Source organism: Ovis aries, chromosome 17 (assembly GCF_016772045.2).
Source record: "Ovis aries strain OAR_USU_Benz2616 breed Rambouillet chromosome 17, ARS-UI_Ramb_v3.0, whole genome shotgun sequence".
Lineage (NCBI taxonomy): Eukaryota > Metazoa > Chordata > Mammalia > Artiodactyla > Bovidae > Ovis > Ovis aries.
In genome coordinates, this window is record NC_056070.1 from 8,273,001 (window position 1) to 8,296,064 (window position 23,064).

The 23,064-nt window shown below is 38.9% G+C and overlaps 1 protein-coding gene across 1 annotated transcript in view; it reads left to right on the forward strand.

Annotated features, from left to right (window-relative positions):
* IQCM (IQ motif containing M) overlaps positions 1-23,064 on the forward strand; it is a 594,059-nt gene that overhangs the window by 72,541 nt on the left and 498,454 nt on the right. The window contains exons 2-4 of the mRNA XM_060400977.1: positions 7,605-7,686; positions 17,090-17,172; positions 19,573-19,840. Of these exons, the coding sequence (XP_060256960.1) occupies positions 7,653-7,686; positions 17,090-17,172; positions 19,573-19,840 (385 nt within the window). The 5' untranslated portion in view covers positions 7,605-7,652. The remainder of the gene's footprint in view (positions 1-7,604; positions 7,687-17,089; positions 17,173-19,572; positions 19,841-23,064) is intronic.

A 23,064-nucleotide genomic window follows, 5' to 3' on the forward strand; every position in this document is an offset into this window, starting at 1 on the left:
CTCTAGATTAAAACCCTAACATTACAGGAAAATGCCATATTTTATTGGATATAGCTCAGAAGGACCAGTTTTCTTTTACAAATTGAGGCAAAAGTTGAAACAATTACTATATTTTAGGGAAAAAATTATTTGAAAACATTATAATATGAGAGGCTTCTTGGTTTAGCTTCTTTTTAATGACTTGAGAACTTCAGTGAAATTAATAGCTTTCTTTTGTAAAGAAATATTTTACGTAAAGCCAGGATATTTGGGATCTCTTAGTTAGTGTCTGTGTCGGTACAAGCCCACAAGGACATAGAACATAATGTCTGTTTATGAAACAGTTGAATTACAGTTTACAGGCAGAAAACATCTATGAAATCATTGACTGGGCTTCTTGAATCCTGGACTGTTGGGGTTGGGGTGGGTGCAGTGACAGGTGCTTCTATCCAGAGAGGCTCTGAGACCCTCTTCTATGAGGACAGCCAGGCTTTCCTCTGTTGTCTTCATTGGCTCCAGAAAGAGTTCCTTCAAACATAGGTTGAAGCTACTCTTTTAAAATTGTGTATCTATTTCTAGTTTATTTTTGACATTATTTAAAACTTTTTAAAATCGGAGTATAGTTGCTTTACAATCTTGTGTTAGTTTCTGCTGTACAGCAAAGTCAGTCAGCTATACATATACATATATCTCCTCTTTTTTGAATTTCCTTCAGATATAGGTCCCCACGGAGCCCACAAGGAAGTTTGTGGAGAGTTTGCTATGCTATACAGAGTTTGCTATGCTATACAGTAGGTTCTCATTAGTTATCTGTTTTATGTGTGTGTACTTGGTTGCTTCAGTCACATCTGACTGTGATCCTATGGACTGTGGCCTGCCAGGCTCCTCTGTCCATGGGATTCTCCAGGCAAGAATACTGGAGTGGATTGCCATGCCCTCTTCCAGGGGCTTTTCCCAACCCATGGATTGAACCTGAGTCTTATGTCTTCTGCATTGGCAGAAGGTTTCTTTACCACTAGCACCACCTGGGAAGCCCTATCTATTTTATACTTTGTAATTCTCTAGATTGAAACCCTAAGATTATAGAAAAACTCCATAGTTTATTGGATATGGCTCAGTATCAAGAGTGTGTATATGTCAATCCCAATCTCCCAATTCATCCCCTCCCCCTTTCCCCATTAGAGGCTGTCATAGAGAGTGAAGTGAGTCAGAAAGAGAAAAACAAATGTCATATATTAATACATATATGTGATATCTGAAAAAAATTGGTATAGCCACTCTTATTTACAAAGCATATAGACACAGACATAGAGAACAAATGTAAAGTGGTGTGTCTATTTTAAATCTTTCACTTCTGGACAAGACGGTGAGGTTCAATGGTTTGATGGAGGCCACATACTGCCAAGGAACAGTCAGGACTGATATCCAAGTTTGGTCTCTCTGTAATGGTCCAAGACACTGATGTTTGCATCAGCTGCAGTAAGATCCTAATGAGTCAGTTATGTCCTCTTCCTTCCCACTTCCTGACTCTGAGAAATATATTAATCCAAGTTAATTAGAGAAGCAGAGGGAGGGTTTGTGCCTGGAAAGGAGTTTTACTCCACATGCTTCCTGCTGTTGTATTCGTCCCTGGGATCCCAGCTTGTCTGATATTCATGATCATGAATTCATAGAGTATTTCCTTTCCAACTCATCTTATGGCCCTCTGACTAATTTGGTTCATAGTTTTATTTAAGTAATTATGAATTTTTTATTCTCCTACACCCTGGTATACCATTTTACCCACTGTTCAGTTCAGTTCAGTTCAGTCGCTCAGTCGTATCCGACTCTTTGCGACCCCATGAATCGCAGCACGCCAGACCTCCCTGTCTATCACCAACTCCCGGAGTTCACTCAGACTCACGTCCATCGAGTCAGTGATGCCATCCAGCCATCTCATCCTCTGCCGTCCCCTTCTCCTCCTGCCCGCAATCCCCAATGTAGGTGCCCAATATTGGCCTTGTTACATTGGACCTATTAGTAGTTAGGACTTTTTCTTTTTTTCTTTGCCCCTCTCCTTCCTCTTTTCTCATTCCTTTTGTTTGCTGCCAGCATATTTGACAGAGTGGGGCTGGGAGAGAGGGGAGATGGGGAGATGTATTTTGAAGTTAAAATGTAGAAAACTTGATGGATTGGATATGTAAGATAAAAGTACAGGAGGAATCTAAAGTTTTATGGCTTAAGCAACTGGGTGAATATAGGGACAATTTCTATATGGAGAAGTGGGCAGAGTCAACATGTGCTTGACAGCTAGGATTCAGTGGAGAGAAAATTGGGGATAGAAAATGGAGATTTTCTCTCATTAGTTCGTGTATCAACTGTTGGAACTACCTACATAAATCTCTAAACCTGTTTTGCCAAGTCCTGCTGAATACCATAAGGCAGTTTTTCACCCACCAGGATACTTAATTGTGGGTTTTCCCAGTGGCTCAGTGGTAAAGAATCCTCCTGCAATGCAGGAGATGCGGGTTCAATCTCTGGCTCTGGAAGATCCCTTGGAGAAGGAAAAGCCTACCCACTCCAGTATTCTGGCCTGAAAAATCCCATGGACAGAGGAGCCTGGTGGGCTACAGTCCATGAAGTCACAAAAGAGTCAGATACAACTTAGTGACTAAGCAACAACAACAAAATAATTATATAAGATATCACAATGAAGTCATAAGCTTTATCTTTGGAAGGACAAACTAAGGAGATAAGCTGGGAAATACCATTGCTCCTTCTGCTTGCCTTATATTTATATAGAGACGGAATTAGAAATCCTTGGCATCCCTGTAACCTGATTTATGACAGCCTTAAGTTGTATTACAGATATGCTCAAGGAGACATGGGAAGGTGGGGCATCCCTGTCTAGCATGTTGTTGTCATAGTTACTCATTTCACAAGTTTTTGTTTATTTATTTGCCAGTTTCATTGAGAAGTAATTGACATACATCTCTGTATAAGTTTAAGGCATGTACTATAACGGTTTCATTCACATATACTGTGAAATGATGACCATAATAGGTTCCACTCACATCTGTCTTCTCTTATAGATTCAAAAAAAAAAAAAGAAAAAAAAGAAAAGAAAGAAAGAAAGGGAAAAACTTCTCCTTGTGCTGAGAACTCTCAGGGTTTACTCTTGTAATAGCTTTCCTATGTATTCTACAATGTGTATGCGTTGTCACTCAGTTGTATACGACTGTTTGCGACGCCATGCACTGTAGCCTGCCAGGCTCCTCTGTCCATGGGGTTTTCCAGGCAATGATACTGGAGTGGGTTGCCATTTCCTCCTCCAGCGGATCTTCCCAACCCAGGGGTGGGACCCATGTCTCCTGCGTCTGCTGCAATGGCAGACAGGTTCTTTGCCACTGAGTCACCTGGGAAGCCCATATCCTACAACAGTTAACTATAATCATGTTGTACCTTGTATCCCCAGTACTTATTTATCTTATAATTGGAAGTTTATACCTTTTAGCACCTTCCTGCTATCCCCTGTCTCATTCCCCCTACTACCCCCAGCATTTGGTAACCACAACTCTGATCTATTTTTCTGCAACTTTTTGTTTAATATTTCATATACATGTAAATAAAATCATGGTATTTCTCTTTCTCTGCCTTACTTGTTTCACTTGGCGTAATGCCTTTAAGGTTCATCTGTGTTACAAATGGTTTCTTAGTTTTTATGACTGAATAAAATTTCACTATTTATAACTTCTTTATCCATTCATCCATTGATGGACACTTAGGTTGCTTCCTTGTGTAGGCTATTACAAATAGTGCTGCTGTGAGCGTGGGGGTGCAAATATCTTTCTGAGTTAGTGTTTTTGTTTCCTTTAGCTGTAGTCCCAGAAATGGAACTGCTGGATCATATGGTAGTTTTAATAGTTTTGAGCGTTCTCTATACTATTTTCCATAGTGACTCTACCAATTTACAATCCCTCTAAACAACTGCAGAGGTCCCTTTTCTCCACATCCATAAAGTATTTTTGATATGGCCATTCTAAGATGATATCTCACAGTGCTTTAAATGTGCATTTTCCTAATGACTAGTGTTGTTGCACATCTTATTATGTACTCGGTGGCCTTTTGCGTATCTTCTTTGGGGAAATGTTTATTTAGGCCCTTTGACCATTTTTCAGTTGAGTTAGTTGCCTTTTTTTTTCCTATTAAGTTGTATGACTTCTTTATGTATCTTGGATATTAACCTCTTACCAGATACATGGTTTGCAATTATTTCTTCCCATTCTGTAAGGAAGGGAAATTTGAAGTATTTTTTGAAATCCTACATGCCAGGCTCTCATGAAGACACTGAGAATAGAGCAGGGAAAAAGACCAAATCCTTGCCTTTATGGGAGTTAAATTCCGGAACATCAACTATATCAGTACCCTCTTCACGAATTTGGTTGCCCATTTCTGCAACATAACATTAAAAAAAGTTTTTTTTAATTTAATTTATTTTATTATTGGAGTGTAATCGCTTTACAATGTTGTGTCACTTTCTTCTGTACAATGAAGTGAATCAGCTATATGCATACATATATTCCCCCTCTTAAGCCTCCTTCCCACCCTCCCCACCCAACCTCTCTAGGCCATCACAGAGCACCCAACTGAGCTCCTTGTGCTTTATACCAGCTTCCCACTTGCTATCTGTTTTTACACATGGTAGTGTATGTACGTCAGCGCTATTCTCGCAATTCAGCAGCATAACATTTAGCCTTTTGCTTAAATCAAACACACCTACGACTTGCTGTTTCCCAAATCACACACATTCTCTCTTTCTTTCATTTGCCTTTGCTCAGTCTCTCACCCGCCTGCTTCTCTGTTCCTCCGAGTGGGCCAGTCTGACCCATGCAGGACTGGTGTTACCACAGGGGGATGCTGGTCAGCAGCCAGTTCTAACTGGCGGATGCTTGTGCTAGACCAGTTATTCACTGTTTCACTGTTAGCCCTGCACCCACCCTTCCAGGTGCAGCTCAAGTCTCTCTGCAGCCTTTTCTGGCTCCTTCCTCAGTCTTTAGTGATCTCATCTTCATGTGAACTGCTGGTACCCACGGGTTTGTCCCACTTATTTCACAAAGCTCACAGACTTTCTTATGACATCTGACATACAGTTGTTTGCATTTTATTAAAAAAAAATTGACTTAGGCTTTTGTCTTTTCTTCCAAAATAGATAACATGCTCCTTGCATGACTCAGACACTAAATCTGCACTTTGTAATTAATCAATGCATCAGGCTGGACTCAGCATCCATAACTGTCTGCTGGGGACTTACAGTGGAGAGGGAGCTCTCTGCTGATATTCTCTGTCAGTGTGCTTATCTTTAAGCAGTTCCATCCTCCAGGGCCTTCTTCTGCCCCCAGCTCCTGTCTTAGAGCCATCCCCCATCACCTTTTCTTGTGGGGCATTACCATGCCAGCACCCCTTAGGATGCTTGGCTGGTTTTCTGCATTAAGAGGACAGTGGGACGTCTTGCTTGCCAGCCAATTTAATGCAGGCTGACACTGCTGGCACACTGAATTAAGGTGGAGGAGCCAGCTGCCTCGGAGAAGAGTCCATTCCTATGGAAATTAAAACAAGAAAATGACAGAGTGCGAAACACCTTTATTTTCAACTTATATTTAGATGGAGAGAAGGCAGTACTTAAGCCAGAGCAGAGGATGAGCTCTGATTGCTAATTACTAAGTGAGGTGCAATATTTTAATTTAACCCAGTCATTTGTCGAACTAGGCAAACGAGGTACATATTCTTTGCTCTTGCCCATGATATAAGGCTGAATATTTGAGAATTAATCATTTTTGGATGTTCCAGATTTGTCATTTTAAAACTGTAACTCCAGTAGTTTTTCCCCTCTGGGTAGAAGCCAGAGGAAAAGTGTTGTGGCCTTTTATCTAAGAGCATGTGACTACAGAGTCATGACTACCATATGGTAAAGCTGGTTGACAGGTTTACTCCAATAACCCCCCAATTATTTAACAAATTTCAAATATTTCACTGCAGTTTGATGGTCTAGTCAGCTACCCGAGCAACTACACTTAGAGTTTTACAACAAGCATCTCCGTGGAGTTCCATAAAGCATTTACTCTTCCTATTTTTACTTTCCAATAATATTCTTATTTCAATATTCCTACTCTAATTTTAAAGTCATGTGAGCACAAAGCAGAGTACATTGGTGGAACTGACTTCCTGGCTGTAGGGGCAACAGTGATGCATCTTGGGTAATCTTTTGGAAGTGAAGTGAAAGTGTTAGTGACTCGGTTATGTCCCACTCTTTGAGACCCCATGGACTGTAGCCCACCAGGCTCCTCTGTCCATGGGATTTTCCAGACAAGGATACTGGAATGGGTTGCCATTTCCTTCTCCAGGGCTTCGTCCCAATCCAGGGGTTGAACTGAGCTCACCTGCATTGTAGGCAGATTCTTTACCATCTCAGCCACCAGGAAAATCCTTTGGAAGGAAAGGACAATTTCAAATGTAAGAAGAATCATTCAGTTCAGTCACCTCATTAATCAGCCCTTCATTGAGCATCCAGAATGTGATGCACTGAGCTTCCAACAATGAAGTTCAAGGAACAAGGCAGGGGTTCACTCCTCCAACTGAACATTTTACAATCTTTTGGGAAATGTTAAAAAATATAGATGCTTAGGCCCCACTCTGTGGCTTAGTGGTAAAGAGTCCACTTGCCAATGCAGGAGACATGGGTTCCATCCCTGGGTCACAAAGATCCCCTGGAGAAGAAATTGACAACCCACTTCAGTGTTTTTGCCTAGGAAATCCCAGGACAGAGGAGACTGTGGGCTACAGTCTGTGGGGCTGGAAAGAGTCAGACACAACTGAGTGACCAGACAACACTACCATCTTTCCAGGCAGTTGTCATCTTGGGTTGAGTAAATTGGTATAAAGTATAGTTTGGTGCAAGGTAGCAGGAGTCTAATTTATACCTATTTATGGACTTCATTTTCATCTATTACTCTGACTTTTTAGCTCCTTATACAGAGGCCTATAATGCATTTCAAGTGAGAGGCATGGACAACATAACTACTGAGTTTAAGGGAGGAACAGATAGAGGCTGGGGATAGGATTTGAATCTATGCTATAAGAATAGGTAGTCTATAAATAAACACAGATGTGAGAACAGGACATTTTGAGTGGAAAACTAGCATAAACCTCAGCATAAGTGTGTAAGCTCGAGGCGAGAAGGTATAAGGTATGTGCCCAGTATTATCTTGATATTAGTTTGAAAATTGTGAGAAATCAGGTAGGCCTGCATAAGAACTTGGGCCCAAAGATCTGACGTTGAGTTCTATACTACCACTGAGTAACTTTTCACTGACAAGGTATTTCACTTCTCTGAGCTCCAGTTGCTACCTCTGCTGAAAGTGGGACAAGAGTTCTGGGGTTGTATGGACCCAGTGAGGAAATATGTATACAAGCACTGGATAAAATCCAGAGCCCTACCCAGTGCTAGATGTTTTATTATTGTCTTTGGGAAGGGAAGGTATTGAGTAGAGGAGTGATGTGTTAAAAAATGTATTCATTCATCCTGTTCATAAATGAATACAAGAAATAGTATTCATCATCACTGAGTTACTTTATGTCATTGCGTTTAGGGATTGGAGGCTCCCCTTCAAAAGAGAAGGGCCCCCTAGCTGCCCACCATGGCTGCAGAGGATGCACCCGACAAAGCGGGAAGTGAGTATCAGTCCTTACCTCACAATTCAGCGACCGGTTCTTAACAACTCTATTGGTTAAGAACTCTAGGAGTGCTAACTTTATTGGCAAACCTGTAAGAATCCATCTCATTCCTTTTATTTAAATATAACCAACTTTTGAGAGATGTAGAGCAACTCAAGAGATGTAGAGCGCATGTTGCTCTACATATATATTATATTCTACACATAAATATATTCATCTTAACTGAATATACTGTCTGATGCAGTCTTCAGTAGTCATGTATGGCTATTAACTGAATAGCTTGAAATGTGGCTAGTGAAAGTAAGCAACTGAGTATTTAATTTTAATTCAATTTACTTTCAATATAAAACCTGATAATTCAGTTATTGGAACACTTTTAAGCATGTTTGGAGCAACTTGGTTGGGCATGTGAGTCTATGTTTTTAAGTGGACATTTTGTAAATAGAGATAGAGTATTTCTAATATAAATTTGGCATCTGAATTGAGATGTATGTAAGTACAACATACAGGATTTTAAAGACAGAACAAGAAAAGGAATATATTTTGTTAATTTTTAATATTGATTAATGTTGAAATGATAGTTTATATATGCTTTATTTAAAATATCCTATAACAGTTATTATATGTTATTAAAATTAATTTCATCTCTTCACTTTTGAAAATGTGACTACTAGAAAATTTTAAATTAGAAATGGGGTACACAATATACTTCATTTAGAGCTGCTCTAGATTTGGCTTCCCTGGTAGCTCAGCTGGTAAAGAATCTACATGCAATGCAGGAGACCTGGGTTCGATACCTGGGTCAGGAAGATCCCTGGAGAAGGAAATGCTGACCAACTCCAGTATTCTTACCTAAAATTCCAATGGACAGAGGAGCCTGGTGGGCTACAGTCCATGGGGTCTCAAGAGTCGGACACTTAGCCACTAAACCACCACTGGACTTGGCAACATTTCAAGTAATCTTAAATTTAGGCTTATGTGGCCTGATTGAGAAACGTTTGGTGCTGAACATAGAGCTGGGATGATTAAGATTTTCTGTTTTGTTATTACCTTCGCTTGGCTCCTGTACCCAGGCAGTTTGCGATACAGGCCAGCTGACATCTATCTGTCCAGGGTTGTAAATATAGAGTGCAGTGTGAATCACTTTAACACTCTTCCTATTTGGATAATACAACACATTTTTCAAGAGGGAAAGGGTAGAAAAGGAGGATGATCCAGGAAGTGGAGGAGGAATGTTCTTGAGCTTCACTTTGTCTTTGGGTCATGACCATAATTACTTAAATTAGATTTGAAGTCTTGTTTCTATCAGCTTGGAATTCCCCTACATCTTCTTAGCAACCTAACCCCAGTCTGAGAATGTAGTGATTTCTGGGGGGAGGAAGGGTAAATTGTAAAGTCTCTCTGAGGTACATAACAAAGTTCTTAATCATTCATTGTTGCAAAGAGAATAAGACACTTTGCTTAAGGAGAATACAATTGGGGAAGTGAGTAACCTTGTATCTATAAGAGACAACAGAATGCCTTTAAGTTAAAATTGAAAAGTTGAGTCTTAATGCAGCATGGGTTGTGGAAAAAATTGTTGAATGTAGATTTTAGATGATGAAAAGCCATATGCCACATGAAATTTAGATTTTGCTTGATTTTAAGATTCTTTCTCAAAAGAAGTTAGAAATAAATTTTGTTTTCTTCACTTAAAAGTCATGGAATTGAATGTAAACTATTTTATTAGAGGTGTCTCTCAGGGCATTTCTTCACTTTCTAGTTTCTACAGCTCTGTGTTCAGTTCAGTTCAGTTCAGTCGCTCAGTCGTGTCCGGCTCTTTGCGACCCCGTGAATTGCAGCATGCCAGGCCTCCCTGTCTATCACCAACTCCCAGAGTTCACTCAGAATCACGTCCATCGAGTACCTGATGCCATCCAGCCATCTCATCCTCTGTCGTCCCCTTCTCCTCCTGCCCCCAATCCCTCCCAGCATCAGTCTTTTCCAATGAGTCAACTCTTCGCATGAGGTGACCAAAGTACTGGAGTTTCAGCTTTAGCATCATTCCTTCCAAAGAAATCCCAGGGTTGATCTCCTTCAGAATGGACTGGTTGGATCTCCTTGCAGTCCAAAGGACTCTCAAGAGTCTTCTCCAACACCACAGTTTAAAAGCATCAGTTCTTTGGTGCTCAGCCTTCTTCACAGTCCAACTCTCACATCCATACATGACCATAGGAAAAACCATAGCCTTGGCTAGATGGATCTTAGTTGGCTAAGTAATGTCTCTGCTTTTGAATATACTATCTAGGTTGGTCATAACTTTAGTTAAGGCTCCTAGTTCTAGCTTCCCTCTCCCTCTCCTCCCAAGTTTCTCTGGTCCCCCAACCCTTTGTTTGTTTTGTAATTGTTTGCTGTATGTTTGTTATTTTTAGCCAAGGAATTGTTTTTCCTACAAAATAAAACTTAGGAAGAGCTCAGATATGTAAAACAGATAAAGTCTAAGCTGCTCTGAGTAAAGAGGAGCCCCCAAGGCAGTGAAATTGATGAAGCACAACTTTAAAACCGCTGCCTGAGTCTGGATTTGATTCATTGTGTTGTTTCTCTTGGGATACTTCCTGTTTTAAATCTTACCTCTAATAATACAATGTGAAAAGCCTTCTATCTTTAAAGGGAAGTTCATACTGAGTGAACTGGCAACAGCAGGTGTTAGTGATGTATGTTGGCCTCTGTGACAGTATGATACTGAATGTCATGATACTCATTTTCAGTTTTTCTGGTGTTAGGCTCTAAGCCCCTAGAAGGCTGGGATACTAAGTCGTCTTACTTATTTCAATGCGTTTAGCACCAAAACAGCACCTAGGATTTAGTAGATGCTTAGAAAATACACACTAAACTGAGTCTTACGGAATATGCGTGCTAAGTTGCTTCAGTCATGTCCAACTCTTTGGGACTGTAGCCCTCCAGGCTCCTCTCTCCATGGGTTTTCCAGGCAAGAATACTGGAGTGGGTTGCCATTTCCTTCTCCATCACTGAATGTGAGTTAGTGCTTTTTTGTTTTTGTTAGTCGTTAAATCCTGTCTGAGTCTTTGTGACCCTGTGGTCTGCAACATGCCAGGCTTCCCTGTCCTTCATCATCTCCCTGAGTTTGCTCAAACTCATGTCCATTCAGTCGGTGATGCCATCCAACCATCTCATCTTCTATCACCCTCTTCTCCTGCCCTCAATCTTTCCCAGCATCAGGATCTTTTCCATTGAGTCAGCTCTTTGCATCATGTGGTCAAAGTATTGGAGCTTCAGCATCAGTCCTTCAAATGAATATTCAAGGTTGATTTCCTTTAGGATTGACTGGTTTGATCTCCTTGCTGTTCCTTGAAGGATTCCCAAGAGTCTTCACCAGCACCACAGTTCAAAAGCGTCAATTCTTTGGCACTCACTCTTCTTTCTTTGCTTCCTTCTTGCTTTTTTAGCACCTGTGAAATCAAGCACAGGCATTCAGACACTGACTCTGACTACACAAGCATGGAGGCCTTAGCCATATGGCCGTACATCTTTGTGCAGGCAACTTTCTTAGTAAACTGTTGTGAAGTTTCTGAAGAATGCAGCCTGTTTGTAGAAAAAAATGGGAATCCTGTGATTAAGGGCAGTTATTTTGTTATGATTATAAGAAACACATGTTTGTTAGGCCCCAGGTCTTTCTGGATGCAGGAAAGACTTGCTTAATGAAAGACTTGCTTAATCAAGAGATGGCCGGTGGCTCATTCTCTGTCATAGTTTCCATAATTAGATTTTCTTCTGGTGTCTTCACTTCAAATTAACTAGAGCAACTATACAGTTTCTATAAAGCATTGAGAGAAATCTGAAGTTCTATGAACTCTTAATCACAATAGCATTAAACTGGTGATATATGAAGAGTGAGTTAAAAAAAAGATAAATAAGTGTTAGAAAATATTTTAGGCTAGTGAAATCACTTGGCATTAGAGATTCATTTTCTTTCTTTATGGTGATATTAATATTTACAATCATGTTTTAGATCAGTTTAATATGACTATTTCAACCTCTTCATGAACTTTATCATAAAATATTTATTATTACTTATAGTGACTTTTTATTGCATTTTGGGGATTTAGTAACTTGAAACCAAAGTATGAAGAGATTTCATTATTTGCAAACCTATTCATGAATTAGTTTTGGATAAAAAGGACTATAATAAAAACAGATTTTTTCAAACTAATTTAGAAAGTTGAAATTTATCTTTGTGCTATTGAAGTAATGAGAATTGATAAATGAAATTAATTCTATAAACACTGTTGGGTAAAATTTAGCCCAACAACAGTAAGTGATACAACTATAACTATGGTAATAATAATTGGTCACATTTGAAAGTTTATTATGTGTCAGGCCTTGTGCTAAATGCTTTGTAGCCCAGTCCAATGTAATCTTCAAAACAATTCTGTGCAATATGTATTATTATTATCTCTATTTTACAAGTGAGAAAATGAAGGTTTAAGGACAATAAAATATAGTTCATGAACAAATTGAAATTCAGAGCAAAATAGTACAACTTAGGAAGGAGAGCTCTTAAAAATCATTTTATATGGTGTGGATATGTATTGTCAAATAGAGGTTTAATGACAGACTTTTTTTTTTAAACAGAGAGGGAGGAGACCTTGACAGCTCCCTTTTAATAACTGGTTATAATGCACACTTGAACATATAAAAGCTGCATGCTTACATACTTATCCCATTGTGAACAAAGAAACAAAAGCCTCAAAGATTATTAACTGGATGAATTCTTAACATCAAAGTTGTTTAATTTCTTGCAATTTTAGATTCATTTGTTGAACATATACCTATCCTTGGATATTATAAAAATAAAGAACACACTATCTTTGCCTTTTCTGAGGCTTAGAGATATGACTTGTCTTGTGATGCCTTCAGTATTTAACTCTTTGGTTCAAAGGCTACTTTTTAGTAATGTGAGAAGATCATAACAGCTGCCTCAGGACCTTAAATGACAGTGAGGGCCCAGGACTGCTCATTTGGAGTCAAGGTGCCCATATCTTCGGTAGGACGATCTCTAGATCTGTGTGAAGTCATTCTTTGTGGCTGCCCTTCTCTGCCCCTTTAGGAAGATCCCAGGCCTTGTTCTGATGGTCAATACTGAACACACTGGTCAACAAGGAGCCCAGCGAGGAAGAAAATGCTGCCTTGGGAATTTAAGCTCCGCTGTCAAAGGCTAAGTTTTAGTCATGAAAGAGGAAGCAGAATGGCTCTCTCAGCACATTACAAGAGGGGCAGAATGATTGCTGGCTTGACATGAAAATGTCTTAATCTGTTCAGGATGCTGCAGCAGAATATCATAATGTGGGTGGTTTATAAATAATAAAAATTCATTTCTCATGGTTCTAGAGGGTGGGAAGTCCATGATCATGGCATCAGCAGATCTGAGGTTTGGTGAAGGCCTGCCCCTCATTAATGGATGTCTTTTCACCATAATACTCACATGGTGGAAGGGGGCTATCTAGCTCTCCGGTTCTCTTTTATAAGGGCACTAATCCCAGTCATGAGGCTCTGCTCTCATGGCCTAATCACTTATCCAAAGCCCCACCTCAAAATACTATCACATTGGGCATTGAGTTTCAACATATCAATTTTGGGTGGATGTATATACTCAGTTTTAGCAGAAAATGCCAATGAAATGTGAGTACTCCACTAGAGTGACCAGCCATACCTCAAAGGAGTCTCCAGAACTCACAAGGACTGTGTGATAATTAGGAAAAGTAGCAGTACTCTTGCCTGGGAAATTCCATAGGCGGAGGAGCCTGGTAGGCTGCAGTCCATGGGGTCGCAAAGAGTTGGACACGACTGAGCGACTTCACTTTCGCTTTTCACTTTCATGCATTGGAGAAGGAAATGGCAACCCACTCCAGTGTTCTTGCCTGGAGAATCCCAGGGACGGGGGAGCCTGGTGGGCTACTGTCTATGGGGTTGCACAAAGTCGGACACGACTGAAGTGACTTAGCAGCAGCAGCAGCAGATGTGTTTAAAAAAAACAAAACCCCAAACCAAAAAACAGCAAGCAATTCTGGAGACCAGCACCTTGTGGGCTTCCAGCATGACTGACTTTAGAAGGCGTTTGGCCTCCCTGTGTCTCAGAGCTTTCCCTGAAAATGAAGATGAGATCATCTCTAAGGTCTTCTGTGGAATGAAAATGCAATGGCTTTTATGAATATACATTTTCACCAAAAACTAATGACTTAATCATTTTACACGAATATTGTTTGTCATGTATGACACATGACAATATTGTAATTATAAGTAGTTGTAGGGGAGTTTTGATTAGTTAGAGGAAGGAAATTAAAGGAGGAAAGGTTGTCTTGAGAGGGGAAAAAAAACAGGACACTTTGTGGAGTCACGCCTTGGAACAGATCACTGCCTTTGAACTGAGACCTAAGTGGTCTGGTTAAAAGCCCCTTCAAAATAGATTTCAGTTGAAACTTGGTATAAGAGACAATTTTAATTTCTTAACTCCTATCTCTTAGATGTGAAGACACTGCGTCCTATGACTTTGAATGGTGACATTTATATGAACCATTTTGTGATTTACATGTGACTTTGTGCTCCAATTTATTCGAATGTGTGTCCACTTCTTCACAAGTGTGTGCATGAAGTCTTGACAACTACTTTTGCAAAGAAGAAAAAAATCCATCAGTCATTGTCCTTAGAAATAGGTAGGCAGCCCTGAATGTGAGCAGATACAGTGGCAAATGCGGGAGCACAGGGAGATTTGAGTTTGGTGATGACTTTACATACTTTCCATGGGTAAGAGAAGGTGGAGGGGAGAAGATAGAGAGCAGAGGGAGGTGCCCTTTCTTTAATAACTGCAAAGTGACAGCCTCATCCCAATGATGGGATATCTTGGTAGATGCTTTCTCTCCTAACACAGCACTGTTTAAATGAGTTAAGAGTCTAGCTGTTCCTCCCATTCACTGCTTGGATCTCCCTCCTCAGGATATCACTGCCCCAAAGTAAGAGTGGCCGGTGGCCCATGAGTCTGCATGGTGAAAAACAAGGGGAAATTTTGTGAAGGAATAAAGAGTTTACTCCAGTGTTTCATTATGAAATTTTCAAACATCTAGCAAGCTTGAAAGAATTTAAAATCCATACCCATAGGCCTACAACCCAGTGCTCACCATTCATATTTTGTGTTATTTGATTTATCACATATTTATCCATCAAGCAACATACATAGCTTTAGTCAGAATTCAATATTTTTAGTTTTCTCTTAATGTAGAATGTACAACAATGAAAAGCAGAGATCTTAATATACATTCACTGAGTTATGATAACGTACCTGTGTAATCTATTGTGTATCAAGATATAGAACATTGTCATCTCCCTGGAAATTTCCTTCATGTCCCTTCTCAGTGAGCCTTGAAGATCACTGTTCTGGGTTTTTCTCTTATGTATTAGCTATACTTCCACTAGAACTTTATTTAAGTAGAACCATATAGTATTTGCTTTTTTGACATAATGTTTTTGCTTATATAACATAATGATTTTGAGATCCATTCATGTTGTGATGTATGTCGGTAGTTTGGTCCTTTTTGGTTGCTTAGTCGTATTTCATTGTATGATATACCAGTTTGTCTGCTGTTCTTTTGTTGATCCCCATCTGGCTGTTTCCAGTTTGAGTCTATTATGAATATAGCTGCTGTGAACATTCTTGTATAAGTCTTTTGTAAATACATGTTTCATTCTGTTTGAAAAATACCTAGGAGTGGGATCGCTCAGTTGCAGGGAAGGTGTATATTAGGTGTATATAAGAAACTGCCATAGCTTTTCCAAACTATTTATCCTATTTTGTATTTCCACCGATGACACATGAGGTTCCAGCAGGTTCACTGCCTCATCAACATTGGCTGTTACCAGTCTTTTTCATTTTAGCCATACTGGTGAGCATGTGGTGGTATCTGCTTTGGTCTCAATGTTTGTGTCCCCCTAAAATTCATATGATGAAATCCTAATGCACAATGTGACGATGGTATTAGGGGCTGAGGTCTTTGGTGGGAGGTGATTAGGTCATGATGAGTGCTTATATAAAAGAGGCCCTGGAGACCTTCCTACTCCCTTCCACCAAGTAAGGATACAAGTAGATGTCTTTGACCAGGAAGAGGGCCCTTCCCTGACCATACTGCCAATCCTGATCTTGGACTTGCAGCTTCCATAACGGAGAGAAATAAATTTCTGTTGTTTACAAGCTACCCAGTCTCTGATACTTTGTTGTATCAGCCCACACAGACTAAGATATTATCTTATTATGGTTTTAATCTGCATGAAGATGGAGTTTCTAAATGCTTAAAATTTGAGTAGGTGAAAAGAAGGGAAAATCTTGATCCTAAGGTTACTTAAAGGAGGTATGTAGTTAAAGAAATGGGGAACATGCTGGCCAGATTGAAAAGCTGATTTGATAAGTAATATATTGAAATTTTGCTGTGTCTAGGGTAAGAGAAGAAAGCCAAGAAACACTTATAAACCTCAAAATCAGCTAACGGTAGAGGAAATATATAAGGAGGAAATCTTAGACAAGACTAGTTAAGATGATATGTTTTATGTACCTGCTATAGAATTCTATGACTTCCCTGGTGACTCAGACGGTAAAGCGTCTGCCTACAATCTGGGATACCTGGGTTCAACCCCTGGGTCAGGAAGATCTCCTGGAGAAGGAAATGACAACCCACTCCAGTCTTCATGCCTGGAAAATCCCATGGATGGAGGAGCCTGGTGGGCTACAATCCATGGGGTCACAAAGAGTCAGACATGACTGAGTGAATTCACTTTATAGAACTCTATACATAGCTCTGGGTAAAATGAATAAGAATCTTAGGAAAATAGTTATCATTATAATGCTACCGACTTGAAGATATATATTTTTTTTATTTCAGTGCTATTTCTACTAAATTAACTTAATTTTTTGAGTTTTATTTTTCAGTTATAATGTTATCAAATTATAAGGTAAATACTCTTGAAGAAATGTACAGTCATATTAATTAGTCATCAGATATAGAAACTTGGATAGACTTACTAATAACTTGTGTATTCAAATCATTTGTGTCTTCTATATTTAAAAGCTTTCAGAGCTAAAGGAGATTTCAATTCTGTGTGTTTTCTTTGATCTCCCTGGACTTAGGATAATCTAACATTCTGACCATTGTAAGCTAATTTAAGTGAAATATTACATTGAAGGAACACTGTGTTAACTTTTTTTGCATTCTAACATACACTTACATAATTCACATTTTATAATATCCTGCAAGATTCATAACTTTCCAAACTTCAGTTTCATAGTTTTGCCGTTTTTGGTTAAGAAAGTACATTAATTACATTAAAAAAGTAAACCGTTTCTCTATTTCTATTTCAGTTTCTATATTAGAGATTCCCAAGCAAGATTTTTTTCAAGAAGCAAAAACTCTCATTGCTCAACATCATAAGAAAATAAATGAGGTTAGTGTTTTGAATTTAACTAACATCGTATTTTTCAGGAAACTAATAACAATTTTTGTATACTACAACAATTGTTACAAATGATTGCATGAACCCTAATAGATTTTGGACAGAAGAGAAAATGAAATCCTTACTAGCTATAAAAATTGATTTCAGGTTGCATTTAAAAATAAAAGATTTTTCAGCTCTACAGGTTATTTAATTACATATATGTTCAGTTTGTACATTTAACTTAATTTTTAATGTTTTCTGTTGTTGAATTACAATGGAAGTTTTTGGCTTAAATATCTCAAGTAAAGATCCCTCTTTAAACACTGTTAAATGAAGCTAAACTAGAAAACACACTGTAAGATGTGTCCCTCCTACGCCGCCAGCATGACATACTCACCTGTATCTTTTTCCACATCACTTTGTATTAGGACTGTGTACCAGTCTGATTGTTCCTTGAGGGCAGTAGCTGTCTTGTTTAAATGTTGCATCCCTAGCAGCGAGTCTTGTGCCTGGCTCAATAAGTAATTGCTTAATGGCATAGACTGGTGGGGAGGAATGAAAGGGAAAGGGGTGGCAAAGAGATAGGAGAAAAGGGTGCAGGCTGAAATTTTGGAGGAGATGGGAACTTTGGGGAGCAGTGGCTGCTGTGACAGATGGCCCTTGGGGAGACAGAGGAGAGAAGGAGATCTAGGATGGTTTACTGTGTGCCACACTGTTCTCTTTTTTGGATATTTTTTTAAAGAAAAAAAACATTTTGAAATAATATTTTAACTTTTTCCATGTTTCCTGTTGAAGGGGAAGAGGATTATATACTTTTTAAAATTGTGTTTCTGCTGTATGATAGAGAGAATCAGCTATACGTCCACATATATCCGCTCCTTCTTGAGCTTCTCCCATCCCATCCCCACCTTTGGTCACCACAGAGCACCAAGCTGAGCCCCCTGTGCTACCGAGCACGTTCCGACTAGCTATCTATTTTACACATGGCAGTGCATATACTTCAGTCCTATCTCCCAACTTATTCCTCCTCGTCTACTCTGTGTCCACCGATCCGTTCTGTACTTCTGGGTTATTCCTGTCCTGAAAATACGTTCATCTGTACCATTTCCCTAGATTGCACACTTGCACATTAATATATTTGTTTTTCTCTTTCTGACTTTTCTCTGTATGACAGATTCTAGTTCCATCCATGTCTCTATAAATGACCCAATATTGTTTCTTTTATGACTAAGTAATATTCCATTGTATATATGTATCACATCTTTATCCATTCACCTGTCAATGGACATTTAGGTTGCTACCATATAACTCAGCAACTCCACTACAGAGCATATACCCTGAGAAAACCATAATTCCAAAAGACATATGCACCCCCAGTGTTCATTGCAGCATCATTTAAAATAGCTGGTACATGAAGGGTTATAATTTTTACACATGCTTGTTTTGAATGGTCCTGTAGGCTGAGACTGACCATAGGTGGTTTTAATCTTGTAATCAACACTGTTAACATTGCTTACTAATTTTTGCCTCTAATCAATTAGAAGTACTTACAAATTTTATGGATTTCAGTGGTAGGCATGTGAGATGAAAAGTTTACATTCTTCAGAGTTAGATAGCTGCGCCTTAGAACCTTCGCCTACTTTTAGAATTTTATCTAATAATAAGAGGACAATATCCTACATTTGGTTGCTTGGAAAATTGTAATACCAGTGTACTGAAACCTCCTTATTGGCATTTTGAGTTGGCATCTGTTTACTTTGTCTGAACCTTTTCTTGTGCGGAGAAGAGCCATAGCCTTATCTGTGGGCTAGAGAATTACTAGACTAGAACAATTATAATTGTTTGGATAACTGCCTATCAGAGACCTGGGACTATATTATTTTCTATTACTCAAGGTAGTCAAAATTAGTAAGCAATTAAGTGATTGCAAGGATCTAAAATACATATCCAATTAGTAATATGCTTTCCTTAAGAACCTATGGCCATGTGTAAGCAGTTATTTCTGATTCAACAGAGAATTTTGAGGATGTTACCTTTTTTTTTTTGGACATCTGAAGATTCTCCAAAGATGGCTGAAAGTGAATTCTTATTTGTCTTGAAAACTTCTGTTTTAAAATTGACTTTAAAGCTGTATTAGAAAATATCACATTTGAGGAAGGCATCACTATTTTAAAATTTATATGTTTATTTTAAATGGAATATAACACTGATGCTTGTTAAGGGCTTTTAGAGAACTATGAAAGATAACATCTACTTTATCTGAGTATTGTCATGTGCTTTAAGTAAATGTCTTATGCAGTGAAGTACTTTGTAAAATATATTTAGTGGGTATAATTTTATTAATTTATTACCAAATTTATTACCTAGTTTTATACAGTTAAATTTAATTAAATTTATTTTTGTTTATAGAATAAAGTTCCAAGTACTTCTATAAATGTCTTCAGAAATAAGCATCAGAAACCAAAATCTACCAAATTCATACCTTTGGAGATAAAAAAAAAGGAAACACTTGATGCGGTCCAAGAACTTCAGGCAGCATGCAAAAGGATTTGTTTTCCCAAGGACCGTCCTAAAAGTAGACCTTCTGAGGAGCCTCCACAACGGACTGCTTTCCATGAGCCACACATTTTTAATATAAAAAAGAAACACAAGGAGCCTATAGATCTAATTGTGAAAGGTAAGTTTTTTGGTGGAGCAAAGAAGTTCAGCAAGCCATCAGGCAGAATTATTTGCTCATGATGTGCTTGTAATGAAATGTCTACATTTAAACAAAACCCCACATTTTAAATGCTATCAGTGAAAGGTAGAGAGGCATGATTGGAAGAGTTGCTAACCTCTGGGAGCCACCAGAAGGTGAAAAGAAGGCATCCTCGTGGAAAGAGGAATGCAGAGGAGCACAATGGGTTGATCACTTCTTCCAGTAGATACAGTTCCTAGAGCAGGCAGAGGCTCATGGCTCTGGGGTCTGTTGTTGAGCAGGGTAGCTAGGGTAGGTGAGCTATTCACGAGGATGTTACCCCAAGACCGTAAAAGGATTTGGGGGAGGTATAGTTTCCTTTAGGACCTATTGTGGTAAAGGTTTCTTCTTCATCAGGATTTCAGTAAAGTAGAACCTGGAGGTCTATTTAAGCAGAGTAATACTGTTTTTTTGAGACTAATGTGTTTTCCTGGCCAGAATAAATGACCTCTCAAAATACATTTCTCGTTATAAACTTTCATAACTTCATCTACATTTCCGTTTTTTGTTATTGCTTACTATGTTATTCATTCATTTGAATTTTTTTCACTCAAAGAGTGCCTGCCCTGTGTCAGGCGGTGTGTTAGGAGTTGGAAACACAGAGTTTAAAAGGCTCAGAGAGTAGTGGCACGGACAAATATTTGGCTAATTTCTTATTCTGACAACTGCTGACATATACAGTTGGTGCAAGTGATTATGGAGGCACTGAGGAGTAACCAACCAGATACCAGAGGGGAAATTTCTCAGACGAGATCTCATTAGAAATGGGTTTTAAGGAGAAGTTCATTAAAGGTAAGTAGGAACAGGAGAGGCCATTTGGATCAGTGGAAGAGCCAAAGGACAATAGAAAGTGATATGTCTTAGGGAAGGAGCGATTTGTTAAGAAATGAAGTTGCGGAGATGGGTGAGACTAGGTTGTGATGCGATTATAATAGCAGACCCAGCAGTTGACCCATGCGTATTCAAGAGCCAATGATATTAAAGCTGGGAGAAGGGGAAGGAGTGGAGTATGACTACTTCTTTCTGTCAAGAAAAATAAAACTGGCAGTAGAGCCTGTGGAGAGAATGGTGGCAGAAAGAGATGAGAGGAGGCTGCCCAGGAAAGAGATGGTCCACATGAGAGATGGCAGGGCCTAAAGTAGGGCAGGAGTGAAGCGTGAAGTGTCCAGGAGGGATTCATTGCAGTGTTTCTCAGTGTAGAATTCAGAACACCAGTCATGAGTGACTCACCTTGACACAAGGGTTCTTTGGTTGGACAAGTTTGAAAACTGCATTTACTTCTTGAGATTCATATTGAAGATTAATATATTGAAAGCTCTAAGAAATACTACAGGAAAGAAATCTGTTCAATGTTTTTAACCTGCCTATCACCAATTTGTTGAACCAAAGAATTCCCTAAGAAAGATACTTAGGTTTCTAGATGGGAAAACTCAACAGGTATCATTAAGGTAATTCAGAGGGAGAAGCAGATTTAGGGCAGGTGGAGACAGGAATGAGAAAGATAACCAGTTCAGTTGTAGACCTGTTCAACAGACATGCATTGGGAGATAAACAGTTGGAAGTTGGAAATGGAGCTCCAATTCAGTTGTAGACCTGTTCAACAGACATGCATTGGGAGATAAACAGTTGGAAGTTGGAAATGGAGCTACTTAGAAAGAACCAGGTTAAGACTGAAGATTTATGTTGGGGATCACTGCCATAAATGAACCATTGTGGGGTTCATACATTGTTCAACCAACAGTTATTTACTGTGGGAGAGATATATAGATAAAAGATGTTTCTTGCCCTCAAGAATTTCAAATTTCATATATGTAATTTGTGTGCAGTTCAATGAAGGAGGATAAATAGGTGATTATGACTGACTGTAATAAAAACCAGCACTACTGTTTTGAAGTCAATTGGAAATATACTTGATTCAGATTTAGTAATAGGGATGGAATCCCAGGAGATTTAAAGTCTGATAAATTTTGAAGGATGAATAAGTGTTAACTCAAGAAGGAAGAAAAGTACTATGAGAGTCAAGCAGCTACATCATAACGAGTATCTGAGAAAGTGATGATAGTGTACTCGAGGGAACTAAAATAATTTAAAATAACTGACATGAGGCTTGGGGACTTAGAGATGAGACCAGCAGAACATTGAAATTTAACCTACAAGTAATCCAGATGTTTTACAGAACAGTTGCAGTGATCACATTTGCATTCGATAACCTATCGTGGCAGTAGAGGTGAGGTGGGATGAGTTTTGAAGACACGGAGACCAGTGAGGAGACAGTAATTCTCATAAGAAAGGATGACTTGTATTACATTAGTGGCATTGGGGACAGAAGTGAGGGGAGAGATTTTAGACATATTTGAGAAGTAGAGTTATCTAGATTTGGTCAACAATAAGGTGGAACATCAGACATAGAGAAGGGCTGTGGGATTCATGGGCTTAGTGGTACTAAGCAGCACCATGGAAACTGATTGAATTAAAGAGTTGGAGATGCATTCTTACGTAATGGTGAAACTGCCACCAGCAATAAGTTGAAATCTAAACTGTGTACATACTGAGCTTTGTAGCTCTAGGTGAAGAAGTTGGGAGGAAATAGCATTACTAAAATGTGTTGGTGGTTTTGGTTGCCTTTGGGAAGTTTTTATTATAAAAGAGAGATAAACTAAGAAGACTCTTGGCTGGTTTGCAAGCAGAAATGAGAGCGCATAGAGAGGCACCAAGGATTTGTGTCCTTGGTTTTGAGAAGATACCTACTAAGATTTATTATTGTAGCAAAAATCAGATTAATGATATGTTTTTACCAACCCAGGCCATTGTTGCAGGTAATCCAAAGGCACTAGCTATTAAGTTGAGAGACTAAAGCACGAGGTAGAGAAGTGAAGATACAAGGGAATTTTAAAACTATGTCTAAAAAAAGAGCTTTGAATGTGGTTATGGGTGTGCAGAATTGGGTGAAAATAGGTTAAAATGTCTACCAAATATTTTAGAGAATTTCATTGCTGAAGAAACCATGAACCTTGATTTAATGAATATTCAAGAGTAAAATAGCCTGGCTTTATCTGGAAGTGTATCACAAAAGCTATACAGTCTCCAAGGAGAATAACAGCAATATGTAGCCCAGGTACAAAGAAAAACTTCTCAGAGTGGATCCAGGGGGCACTAAGGAAATG